Genomic DNA, 12,959 nt, shown 5'->3' on the forward strand with positions numbered 1-12,959 from the left:
ATTAGTCAGGCATGGTGGCACACACCTATAATCCCAGCTACTCGGGAGGCTGAGAATTGCTTGAACCCAGGAGGCGGAGGTTGTAGTGAGTCAAGATTGTACCACTGCACTTCAGCTAGGCAACAGAGTAAGACTCCATTTCAAAAAAAAAAAGAGGAATCTCTTTTAACATAACTTGATCTTTAATTTATTGTTGTGGTCATGCATTATGTACCGTTTTTAAAGTTCGTCAAATGTGAGGCCAGTATCACCTCTGATCTGGTGCACTGGTTCATGCATAAAAGGAAGGTAATTAATATTTATAATTAGCTTGAGTTATTTTATATTTTAAGCAAACATTTATACATTTATATTTGTAAATGCCAAGAGTACAATATGCTTTTTTTTTTTTACTAACCTTGTCAATAAATAAAGAAGTAATCTTCTGTTTCAGATATTTATTCTCATTAGTCTTATTATCAGACACCTTTTCTGAGGTCTTTACACAGCTGTTTTTTTTTTCTCTCTCTCTCTCTCTTTAAACAGACTTGCCCCAAATTCTGTGCCACTATCATCCCACTCCCACTTTAATTTCACTAAGCTGCATTTTATGTTGAGTATTTCATAATGTTTCTTGCCTTTTGAAAAGGATAAAGTTTTGGCATTAGTACTGTAAATTTGTGATTATATAACAATCAAGAACTGCCAATGTCCCTGAGATAAGATGACTTAAGAGAAATAGACATTAATAGAAATAGGAAAAATACCAGACAACATTATCAAGTAAGTAAAGCCTATTTTCATGCTCTCTCAATCTCTCCTTTGGCTCTTTCCTCTTCCTTTTGTCTGTGCAGTCCCCAAGAACACGCAGTGCCCTCAAACTAACTGTGTCTTACGCTTGCAAAGAAGTGCCTTAGGCTCTGGGCCTCTCTCTCTTTCTCTCTTTCTCTCTCTCTCTCTCTCTGTTCCTTCCTGAAGACCTTAACAGACCTTAACTCTTTCTGGACTGAGCTAGTGGACAGCTAATGTGTTCATAACCATAATATCTTATTGTTATGCCCCTCTCAGACAGTATCTGCATTTTAATCTTGGGTCTCTTAGCCAAAGGCAGGAGGAGTAGCCCAGAGAGGCAGGCCTTGAAGCTACGTGCACATGAGACCAAATGTGGTGACTCCTAAGCAACATACTGATGATGCCTAGTTTATGAAAGTATTTTTCCTTCTGGGTTGCAGTTAGAAATTTTATGTAATCTAGCAGATAAAACAGAAAAACAAATTTTATAAATTTCATACTGAAGCTAATTCATTAGCTAATTCAGACTAGTTAGTTCACTTTTTTGCATTTTTCTTCAGATAAATTTGTATAACGTAAACTTATCCATTTTAAAGCGACCAATTCAGTGGCATTTAGTACACTCACAATGTTGTGTTGTGTAACCACCACATCTGAAAGGAAACTGGTACTCATTAAGCAGTTGCTTCCATTTCCCACTCCCCAGTCTCTGGCAGCCACTAGTCTTCATTCTGTCTCTATGGGCTTACCTATTCTTGATATTTCACATAAATGAAATCATACAATATGTGACCTTTTGTGTCTGGTTTCTTTCACTTAGCCTGATGTTTTTGAGGTTCATCCATTGTAGCATGTTTTAGTACTTCATTTTTTTTTATGGCTGAGTAATATTCCATTTTATTTATCTACTACAATTTGTTTATCCATTCACCTCTTGATGGACATTTGGGCTGTAGTCACCTTTGGTCTGTTGTGAATAGTGCTGCTATGAACATGTGTGTTCATGTATTTGTTTGAGTACCTGTTCTCAATTCTTTGGGGTATATACCTAAGAGTGGAATTGCTGAGTCCTGGGGAAATTAATTCTGTGTTTAACTTTCTGAGAAACTGTGTGACTGTTTTCCACAGTGGTGGAACTATTTTACATTCCTACCAGTAATGTACAAAAGTTCCAATGCCTCCACATCTTTGTCAACACTTGTTATTTTCCTGTTAATTCATATTTAAATAATCAAGCTTAAATATCTAATCTTGGGCATAAATATTCATCCTACAAGGAGATCTTCTAGGGAGTCAAGAAGCCAAGGAACTAGACCATTAATTTGGAATGAAGAAATAATTATTCAAAATTAAAAGGAAAAGATATATTAAATACTTTCATTCATTAACGTGATTTACTTACACTTCATCTCATTCCAAATTGGATGTGGCTTACAGAAGCACTTACAATATAGAGTTTCCATACTACTTGTATCAGAATATCTGAGGATGCTTTTGCTAAATAACATAAGTAGTCTGGCTCCACCAAATCTAAGGCCTTGAACTCTCAGGGCATTAAACGGCAGCAGATACCTGGGAATCTGCAGTTTAACTATGCTCTCTTATTTAAACTGAAGTTGAGAACCACTGAGATAACTAGACCGAACGATCTCAGTCAAATAAAGGATTGAAGTTCAGCAGCAGCAGCAGCCTTTAAGGTATTTGTAATTAAAGACCTCATTGTGGCAGGACTCTTGGCTCTGTACAAAGAGAAGTGGTTGGCCCTTTGGAACCTTACAAGTTAATGTAATTAAAGAGTGTCTGTTGTTCCAACTTTAGGGATTTGCTTAATAGAGTTTTTGGCATATATTTAGATCTCTGATAAATATTCTGAACGTCTTGCGAAGTGTGAGTCTTTATATTGCACTGAAATGGTTAGAATTTTATTATGGAACCTGAGAATACACCCAACTTAAATAGCTGACTTCATGTCTTCTTATTAGAGGTCTCTTCCCCATGTGTGCCTTTCAAAGTGTGCCTGAATTTTTAAATTATTAAATGTGGGACTTTATATTTCTTTTTTGTTTTTTAGAATGATTTTTGTTAAATTGTTCACTTTAATGTTTCTATCACTTTTTGGGGATCAAGATTTTATTAAAAATTTAATGGTAGCTCTGAATCCTTTACTCTCTCCCCACCTCTAGATAACAAATGAATAATCCACAGCCCCCCATGATTTTCAATACACTTACGGGGCTCCATGGCTATGAGGTTGAGAATATTAAGGTGTTCAAGTCTCTTTCTCCTTGTGTACATCTGTAATTTATTTCAGCAAGTTAAAATTTTTCCCATTCTTTTATTACACAGTGGAAAATACTGTAACAATCAATATACCAAAACAAACAAACAAACAAAAAACAAAAACAAACAAACAAAAAACAGACTCTTAGTAACTTCAGTTACTCTAAATGAAAGAAAGCAGAAACGGCCTTTTTAATAGAGCATAAAAGGCTGACATGAACCCCAAACATTTTCTGTGGTAAAAGAGCAAGAGATACAACCATGAGAAATACTGGGCAGTAGATTAAATGCAGGAGGACACATTGACAGAGATGAAAAAGAGAAATATGACATAATAACAAAAGAATAGAAGGGCTTAATTTTAAAATAACAGTGTATTCTCATTTAACAGAGAGACTAAAAGCACCATTCTCTTTGGTGGTCCCTAAATATACTCCTTTTACAGTCATCAGTGGATGCGTGCACACTGAAGACTCTTGCTCATCAAGGAAAGACAGGGTTCTATTGATTATACTATGTTTATAGAATATGTAATCCACTTTAGATTTTAGAAAGGTGTCCATGTACATATGAAAAATGTTCCATGAACATAAAGAAATGGATAATGTTAAATTGCCAGGACATTTTGCTGATATTAAAAACCCCAAGATATTTCTACTTCTTACTGTGGATGCTTAAGATGCTTGTGCTTCAGTATTTCTGCTTGTTTTGCTTACATGATTGTTTGTATATACAAAGGTTCACAGAACCATTTCTGTCTGTTCACTATTGGGGCTAGTAAAAGACTGGGGGTTTTATTGTATGTTTTGTTTTTGCAAAGGCAGATGCCCTTCTTGAGGTGCTTTCCTAGGAGCTCTGACTCTGGAGATCCAAGGACGCATTTGCAAGATGACTGACAGGCTGACAGGGTTGGTGTGATGCATCTTGTGGTCCAAAGTAGAGTGACACTTTACATGTAAATGAGCCACAGTTGCTCCTTTTTTAAAAAATTCAGTGAGAAATCACTGAAGTGACAGACTTTTACTACCTCCATGCATGTGGGATACTAAGGGAGTTCTAATGATTCTTTTCTGGTTTAACAAGGAATAGTCATAAAATTTGTTTTCTGTTTTTCAGAAAACAAAGATGTAAATGTAAGCACTGTTACCAAAGCAATATATTATAGAGTATGATAACTAATTAAAATCAAAGACTTTGTGATTTATTCAGATTTATTTTCACAGGATAGAACAGCACTTTCCAAAATTTAAGTACTTTTACAGAGCTCTTGTGTTAGAAATTGCATTTGCAAGAGCAATTTTATAGTGCTGAAGAGATCTACTTTTCTGTAGCACAGGGGAAAGAGGAAATATGTCCATACGAAGCCTTGTACATGAGTGTTCATAGCAGCTTTATTTGCATTAGCCAAACCTAAATGCCCTTTCAACAGGCAAATAAACAACACACTGTGGTATATCCATACAATGGAATACTACTCTGCAAAAAAAGGGGAAGAACTATCAATAATGCAGCAACATAGATGAATGTAAAATAACTATCTGCAAAGTCAGGCAAAAATGAGTATATATGCTATGATACAATTTATGTAAAATTCTAGGAAATATCTGCAAACTAAACCCTAGGGAAAGAAAGTAAGTCAGTGGCTATCTGGTGAGAGTGAATTGGGGGAGAGGAAAGAAGAGGGAGGGAGGAATGACAAAAAGCAAGTAAAAGCTGATGAATATATTCACTACTTTGTGATAATGGCTTGATGGGTAGATACATATGTTAGAACTTACGAATTATACATATACACTTTAAATGTCTGCAGTTTATTGTATGACAGTTACAGGTCAACAAAGCTATTAAAAAGAAAAATCAACACAAATCACTCCTTTACCTACATCCTCTATTCCCTTGTTCCTCCCTTTCTTAAGGCATTAGCTTGGCAAAACCCCATTGTCTGCCAATTCCATTCCTGCACCAATGCAACTGTGTGTGGTTGGCAAAAAATAAACTACACTGAGGCCAGGCATGGTGGCTCATGTCTGTAATCCTAAAACTTTCGGAAGCCAAGACAGGAGAATCCCTTGAGGCCAAGAGTTTGAGACCAGCCTGGTCAACATAGTGAGACCCTGTCTCTTTAAAATAAATAAATAAAGTGACACTTGAGAAGAAGTTATATAAAATAAGAGTACAGTAGAAAACCAATTTTTGTTCAAAAATTATGTCTATATACAACTTATAGAAAGAACATGTGGAAGTTTAGAAACCAAAACATAAGCAGTGACTATTTCCTAGTAGGATACAGGTGATTTTTATTTTCTTGTTTATGTTTTTCTGTACAATCTGACTTTTTTTTTTAAACGAGCAGCATTGATTACTTCTATAATCATTAAAATGAAAAATTCTGTTTCTACTTTGAGATATTAGACTATCATCTGTAGGGAGTGTGTTTGGCAAACCCACACGTGGGGTTGTATAAACAGGAGGGTCAGAGGCTGCTTTGGAACACCCAGAGCTTCTGTAAGTATCCTTTTTTGCTGGTCTGACATTTTTCCCCACCATTTCCCCTCCACCTTATAGCTAGAAGACGAAATTACAACACTACGACAAGTTTTGTCAGCTAAAGAAAGGCATCTAGTTGAGATAAAACAAAAACTCGGCATGAACCTGATGAATGAATTAAAACAGAACTTCAGCAAAAGCTGGCATGACATGCAGACTACCACTGCGTAAGTATCATATGAACAGTGTTTTATTAACTCAGCCTGCTGGCTCCTCACTCTATTGTGTTTTGTTTCATTTTTCCTACAAGGCTGATTTGGTGCATGAAGCTAGGGAAAAAACAATACTTTCTCTAAATGCAAAGCAAAGAAATGTGAATAATCATTAAGTATGTTGCATGTGAAGCAGATTCTATGAAGTAGCTTCATGAAATAAAACTTTATTCACTGAAACTCTATTTTCACTCAGACTACTTTCATTAGGTTTTATTGTTTGAATGTTTTTCTCTTTATATTTTTAAACATTTGTCAAATATACTTTTTTTAAACTTCTCTTAAAAACTATAAATGAGAAGGTGTTTTCTCATTTATAGTTGTGTGTCTCAGCACACTTGACACTCATTACGTATGTCTTCCAAAACTAGTTGGCAGTTTCAATACTGACTTGTTGGCAATTGATTTACAAAGAAAACCTTGTACTTCTCGTCTTTTGTTTTGCACTTTTCATTCTCACTATTCTAGGGAGTATTTAGAGTTGGGTTTGGACCAGTAGAAATGGTTTTGGCCCTGTAATCCCAGCACTTTGGGAAGCTGAGGCGAGTGGATCACGAGATCAGGAGATCAAGACCATCCTGGCCCACATGGTGAAACCCTGCCTCTACTAAAAAATACAAAAAATAGCTGGATGTGGTGGAACGCCCCTGTAAATCCCAGCTACTCGGGAGGCTGAGGCAGGCGAATCGCTTGAACCTAGGAGGCAGAGGTTGCAATGAGCCGAGATGGCACCACTGCACTCCACCCTGGCGACAGAGGAAGACTCTGTCTCAAAAGAAAAAAAAAAAGAAGAAATGGATTTTGCTTTGCCATTATCATCCTGTCTTGTGTTAGGCAAGGTACAGAATAATCTCGATTATTCTAGAATCACACTTTTTTAATTATTCTTAAGTTGCATGAAACATTTAATGATGATGGTACTTTTCTAATGTTGCGAAGTATTTTACCTGCCAGGGGGTCTTGTACCAAAGAGGAGTACTCCACATATGTGATGTAATTTTTCTTCTTTTTGTGTATTGGGGGTTAGGGGCTGGTGAGGAAATCACAGAGGCTTTATCCCTAGCCCTAACTTTAGTCCCAAATTTCACCATTAAGAAATTGTCTTCGGGTTATGCATTTTCTTCTCTACTATCACACTTTGGAAGGTAAAGATATTGCATTCCTAATAACTAAGTTGGAGTCAATTTTTCTCTCTCTCCTAGGCATAGAGAGACCTGATGGTAGGAAGAGGTACCAACGATTGACAGCAATTATTTCAGTTTTGCCAGCAGCCACCTTTGCCTGCTGGTTCCTAAGAACTAAAGTGTAAGACTTTTTGCGCCTATGTGAAGATGTCCTTTGTATGAGGAATTGGGTCTAAAACGAGCATGACATCTCCCCAACTTCCTTAGTTTCCATAAGAATGAGAATGTTGCTCTCCCTCTAAGTATGGCCTAGCAGTCCTACTGGGCTCTATGCTTGTGCACCCTAAGGACTCAACCAGATAGGTTCAGGGCACAGCCCAGAGTCAGGCAGGATGGAGCCAGGGAGCTTGTCAGTTTATCTCCAGAAGTTAACCAACCTTCCCCAACCTAATGATGACAATTACGGGAAAAAATAAGAAATCACGCATTGATGTGCAGCAATTTAAAAGATAAATTGCAACACCGTATGAACAAGCTCCTGAAAGGATAACAGGATTTTAGACATTAAATTAAATAAGTTTATCTGTCAGTAGTTTCGCACTCTGGCCTAAGGGCTTCATATTACATTGGTCTGAACTTCGCTGTGGGGTATAAGTACCAGGAAGACCTTCCTGCATGGCCTTCCTAATCACATTGCACAGGTAAACTACCCAAATGGAAGGCGGGGCAATGCTGGCAGTTCTGTTGTTGAAGGAAAGAGGTGCCTGGCAGGGAGGTGGGAATGTCTGAGCAGAGGGAGTGTCAAGTTTGTGCAAAGTCTGCTAGGGGAAGGCAGGGGAGAGACTCATATTCCGTCCTGGACTGGAAATAGAGCTGGCAAGTTCAAGGAAGGTTTCTAGCCTCTTCCCACAGGGGATAATGTCTACTTTGTGTTTTTCCATGTTTGAAAAACTAATAGGTTTTATAGCCAGGTAGTCTACTTAATATAAAGCATTTTGTTGGATGAATAGCCCAGATGTATTCCCTGGGGTTATGGAGTTTAGAGTCTAGTTAGGAAGACAGAGTTTGAGTTTTGTTGTTGTTGTTGTTTTTTGTTTATTTGACAAAATCCTTGGCACGGGAGATAGAAAGGATTTGGAGAACAGATCAACAGTGGTTTGCAGGTGGATGATGAAGGAAATAGGACCAAGTGTGATGTCTAGGCCTTTGACTTGGGCTACTGAGTGTTGGAACTGTTTACGAGCATTGTGGTTAGGCTCATTGTTGCTTGGGTTGAAATCTAGGCCTTGCTGCATTCATGAAGTGAGATCATCTTAATACCGATCCGATAGGTAGTGAAGATTCAGTAAGTTAATGTTTGTGAAGCCTGCAGGAGAGCATCTGACTCTTTGCAGGCATGCAGTGATTATTTGCTGCTGTGAGAAAGATTGAGAAACAAGTCTGGAGGAGAGGCCCAATAATTCGTTTTGGCTCCATAGAGTCTGAAATGCCCGATAGATAAACAGATTTATAGACTGAGAGGACAACTCAGTGGAAAAGTTTAACGCAGAGATGGACATTTGGGACTCATCTGCATATAGATAATATCGAAAACTAGATGACTAGATGAGATTTCCTTGGGGATTACTTAATAAATACAAATGGTCATGAACTCACTAACCTTTAGGAGTGAAGTGAACTTCCCTTTGTAGGGAAGAACCAATCCCCGTCTTTAGGAGGAGGTATAAGTCTATCAACCTTATAATTTGGAGAAAGGGTTTGTCTCCAACGTTTTCTTCTTGGTTGCTGGGGGAAGGCAGCGGATCTTAATCGCATATTTGGAGGAGTGATAAAATCTGTATCCTTCTGAATTAATTACACCCCTGCTCTTAGTGCTGTTCATGATACCCATTCCAGGACAAAATCTACACCTCATATGATGAAAAATTTGACGTGAAGAAATGATGAACTATGATCAGGTTAGGTTGGGTAGAATTAGATTTCAAAGCACTAAAAAAAATTTTAGCTGTCAGAGGATGTGTGTGATTCTCAGAAGCAATACTTTGCATACTGATTAAGCAATCATGACCTATTTAGTTTGATTTATAATGAAAAGAAAATCTATGGTATGTTAATGAAACATCTTGGCATATTTCAGTCTGCAGTAAGATTCAAACCGAAATAGGCCTTGATAAGTAGGAATAATTACAGAGCAGACTGAAATTATCTCCTTTACAGAAAGATTCCAGGAATACAGGAACAGGTCAGGGGATCATCGGTATCCAGGGTTTCTTGTTGCTGTCGTTCTTGTCATAGATTTTACTTGCCTAGATTTGTGTCTAAGAACATACAAAAAAGTCCTCCCCATTTTTTGGTTTTCTGCTGCCTTTTTATGTTGTCATTAGACTTCAAGAAGACATGGAAGAGGTGGGTGACTTTGGGGTAAAGGAGGAGAAATGTAATCTCTTCTGTAGGCAGAAGTAGAATCAGGAAATGCAATTTTATTGTGGGCTATTCAAAGCAGTGGGCTTCATTTATTCAACAAGTGTTCTTCTGCTTTCCAACCCATGAAATTCCCCCACTAATAAACCCCTCTGAATTGTGCCACAATCTAAATGGTAAGTCGACAGAGGGCAGAGGTTTTGGAAAGGAATCTAAACTATTCTATCTTTTTGAAAGCTTAATAACTTTATCTTATATAAAGAGGACTAAAAGCCTCACATTCAGCATTTTAAAAATGCACAGTGCTCAAAAATTGAAGGTTAGTTTATGATTTATTTACTCTTTGATTTTGTGCTTCTAAGACTTCCAGGCCATTATGGTCAAGAATTCTTATTATCTCTTTTTATGAGGGAGCCTGGTTGTAGCACTATTGAGTTCAGGAGTGCCAGTGAAGATTAAAGACCTGATTTTAAAAGATGTACATACCCAATCTCTCACATGGTTGTTCATTCTTTTTACCTTCAGGCTTTCATCTTATTACACAAGGCAGGAAGTAGATTCTTTTTTTCTAGATTCAAGTATTAAATTTATGTTCTGATAACATATTTAGGGACCCTTTGGAATAAAATAATCCTAAATGAATTTTTTTGTATCTTTGGTGAAATGTGCATATTCAACCATTAAAGGAATACTCTCTTTTAAATCTCATAAGAGGAAATATATTCGTGGTATAAAATACCTTCTTCTAAAAAGATGAACTTTTTATTTCTTCTAGTTGTATGTAGAAAAATGCTTTAAGTCAAAACAATTTAGAAAACAACATGCTTTCTCCTCTTGATTATTAACACCGATGTTCAAATTAGTAAAACATGTCAAGTGGATTTTGCATGAAAAGTCAACAGAATGCTTTTTATTTGGCTTGCAGAGACCCTTACCTCACACTACTGAAGATCCCCGGTTGGTGTGCTGGCCAAACAGCTAACCTGTCCTTGCCAATAAATGCTATCCATTTCAGCTAAATTGAGTCTCTGAAAAGTAAAGCCGGCTTTCCTGTTGACTTTCTTTGAAAAACAGGAAGTTTATGTGTACTCAAAACCAAACATCTCTCAGTAAACAGTCTTAAATGACTTAATGCATATGAGGTGCTCTATAAACATTAGCTGCCATTGCTTTCAAAAACATGAGCTGCTATTGCCACTGCTGCCAAAGAAAGGCAAATGTTTAACTATGAAAGTAATGGCAGCTAATGTTCAGCCCTAGACCAGATTTGACCCTTTCAGAAGTGCAGGTCCCTACAGTGGTGTTGTTTGCTGGAATGGCTTTAGAACACACAAGGACAAATTTCTCTTTACTCATCTGAAAGCTTCAGTTGTTCTCTTGAGTTAGAAGCTTCACATTGGAAACTCCTGATTCTGCTCCTGTAGCTGAAGTGAGGACAGGCACACAATACAGACTTGAAGCATATACTTTCAATGTTTCTGCCAGCTAATGCACAACTGACAGCAACTCAAAGATACCTTACACATTCATGCTTTTACTTAAGGAAAACGTATTGTTCTTCTGCTTTATGAACTGTGTAAGTCAGCAATGGTGAACCTATATTTAGCTTAAAGTAAGAGAGCTAGCAATCTGAAATGCTAAATACTATTTGTATTTAAATTACAAGATTGTCAAGTCAATCAGGGTATTAGTATTTAAGTTGTTTTTCATTATTTGAATATTATAGCACATACTCCTATATGATAGGGTTGAAAAACAATCTTAAGTATTAAAAATGTGCCACATTCCATGGCATAATAAAATGCAATACATCATCGAGTGCTGTGGCTCACACCTATAATCCTAGCCCTTCAGGAGGCCAAGGAGAGAGAATTGCTTGAGCTCACGAGTTAAAGATCAGCCTGGGCAGCATGGTGAAACCCTGTCTTTATAAAAAATGCAAAAAATTAGCCAGGTATGGTGGCATGTGCCTGTAGTCCCAGCTACTTAGGGGGCTGAAGTGCGAGGATTGCTTAAGCCCAGGAGATGGAGGCTGCAGTGAGCCGTGTTCACACCACTGCACTACAGCCTAGGCGACCAAGTGATACCCTGTCTACAAAAAAATAAAATAAAATAATAAGAATAAGAATAAAGCACCAACTTCTTTGGGCTGATAGGAGGGTTTTTTTTTTTTTTCCCCAAGACTCAGACTCCTAGCTTCTGGATGGGGATCTACATTACTCAGGCAATTTTAAGATTAAGTTCAATCAGGATGCAGCATAACGTTACAGGGCCTATGCAATACATAACTCCTGAGGCACTATTTGCTTAGACCAGGCATGTCCAATATCTGGGCTTCCTTGGGTCACACATAAAATACACTAAGGATAGCTGATGAACTAAAAAGAAAAAAAAGTTGCAAAAAAAAAAATCTCATAATGACTTAAGAAAGTTTATGAATTTGTGTTGGGCTGCATTCAAAGCTGTCCTGGGCCACATGCGACCTACAGGCCACAGGTTGGACAAGCTTGGCTTAGGCTATAGTGTGAGTGGTGCTCCTCGGTGCTTTTAAGTCTTGGAGCCCAATGGCCTATTTCTCTTGGGGTCTCTGGTTACGGTGTTCTTGGAAATCATTTCCCTACATATAACCCTTTCTCACTGTTTACCCTTTTGAAATTTCTTTCAATTGTTGATTTCCAAGTAATGTGTATAAAATAGCAACTAACTGTTTTCAAGAAATGTGATGGTTAGCTGGGCTCAGTGGTGCTTGCCTATAATCCCACCTGCTGGGGAGGCTGAGGAAGAAGGATTTCCAAAGTCTAGGAATTTGAGGTCAGCTTGGATAACATAGTGAGATCCCAAGTCTATACATATATGTAAAAGGAATATGATGTTTAGCTTAGGGAAGAGGTGTAAAAATGTGGGGAAAAAATGTGCATTTTAGCATTCTTGAAATGCAGTATTGTTTCTCTCTCTGAACACTGGTGCTATAGAAAGCTAATCCAACTCACCTTAAATGTCTGTTATCTTCAAGGCAACAAGATATTTTAATGGAAAGCAGGCACCCTGGACTAGGCCCTGGACTAGGCCCTAGACTTACCTGTGTCACTAAGAGTCACATAACTCTTTTGGACCTCAGTTTCATCATCTGTAATCTGAAGGAATTTGGCTCCAATGCCCTTCAGATTTAACATTAAATAATTATTGGAAATAAGGAGTCCTAAAATCTTTAACACTGCATTAAACTACCTGTAGAGCTGAATTTTAACTATAAAATTTCACATAGAAATAGAATTGCATTTTTCATGATGGGGACATAAATAATATTAATCCACACTAAAGTAATCAGATCACTGCACAGGCTCACCTCCCATTTTGCTATAGAAACGTGTTTAAAACACAACGTAGCTATCACCTATTTTCAATATATACTTCTCTCTAGCTAGCTATATTTAAATTATGCATTAAATTCAGATTGTCACACACACAGAAAAAAGTGTTTTAAAAATCATATCTTAATTCAAAACATTCTCAAATATATAAAGTTAAACTACATGGAAAAGCTTAAAAGAAAATTAAATGTTGGGTCTAATTGCAAGAACTATTGAAGAAATGTGGAACCAAC

The 12,959-nt window shown here is 37.3% G+C and overlaps 1 protein-coding gene across 7 annotated transcripts in view; it reads left to right on the plus strand.

Moving 5' to 3' along the window:
* TPD52L1 (tumor protein D52-like 1) overlaps positions 1–12,959 on the plus strand; it is a 104,449-nt gene that overhangs the window by 71,914 nt on the left and 19,576 nt on the right. For all 7 annotated transcript variants that reach the window (XM_011944463.1, XM_011944464.1, XM_011944466.1 and 4 more), the window contains exon 3: positions 5,617–5,765. In XM_011944463.1, the coding sequence (XP_011799853.1) occupies positions 5,617–5,765 (149 nt within the window). The remainder of the gene's footprint in view (positions 1–5,616; positions 5,766–12,959) is intronic.

Source organism: Colobus angolensis, unplaced genomic scaffold, assembly GCF_000951035.1.
Source record: "Colobus angolensis palliatus isolate OR3802 unplaced genomic scaffold, Cang.pa_1.0 Scaffold231, whole genome shotgun sequence".
Classification (NCBI taxonomy): domain Eukaryota; kingdom Metazoa; phylum Chordata; class Mammalia; order Primates; family Cercopithecidae; genus Colobus; species Colobus angolensis.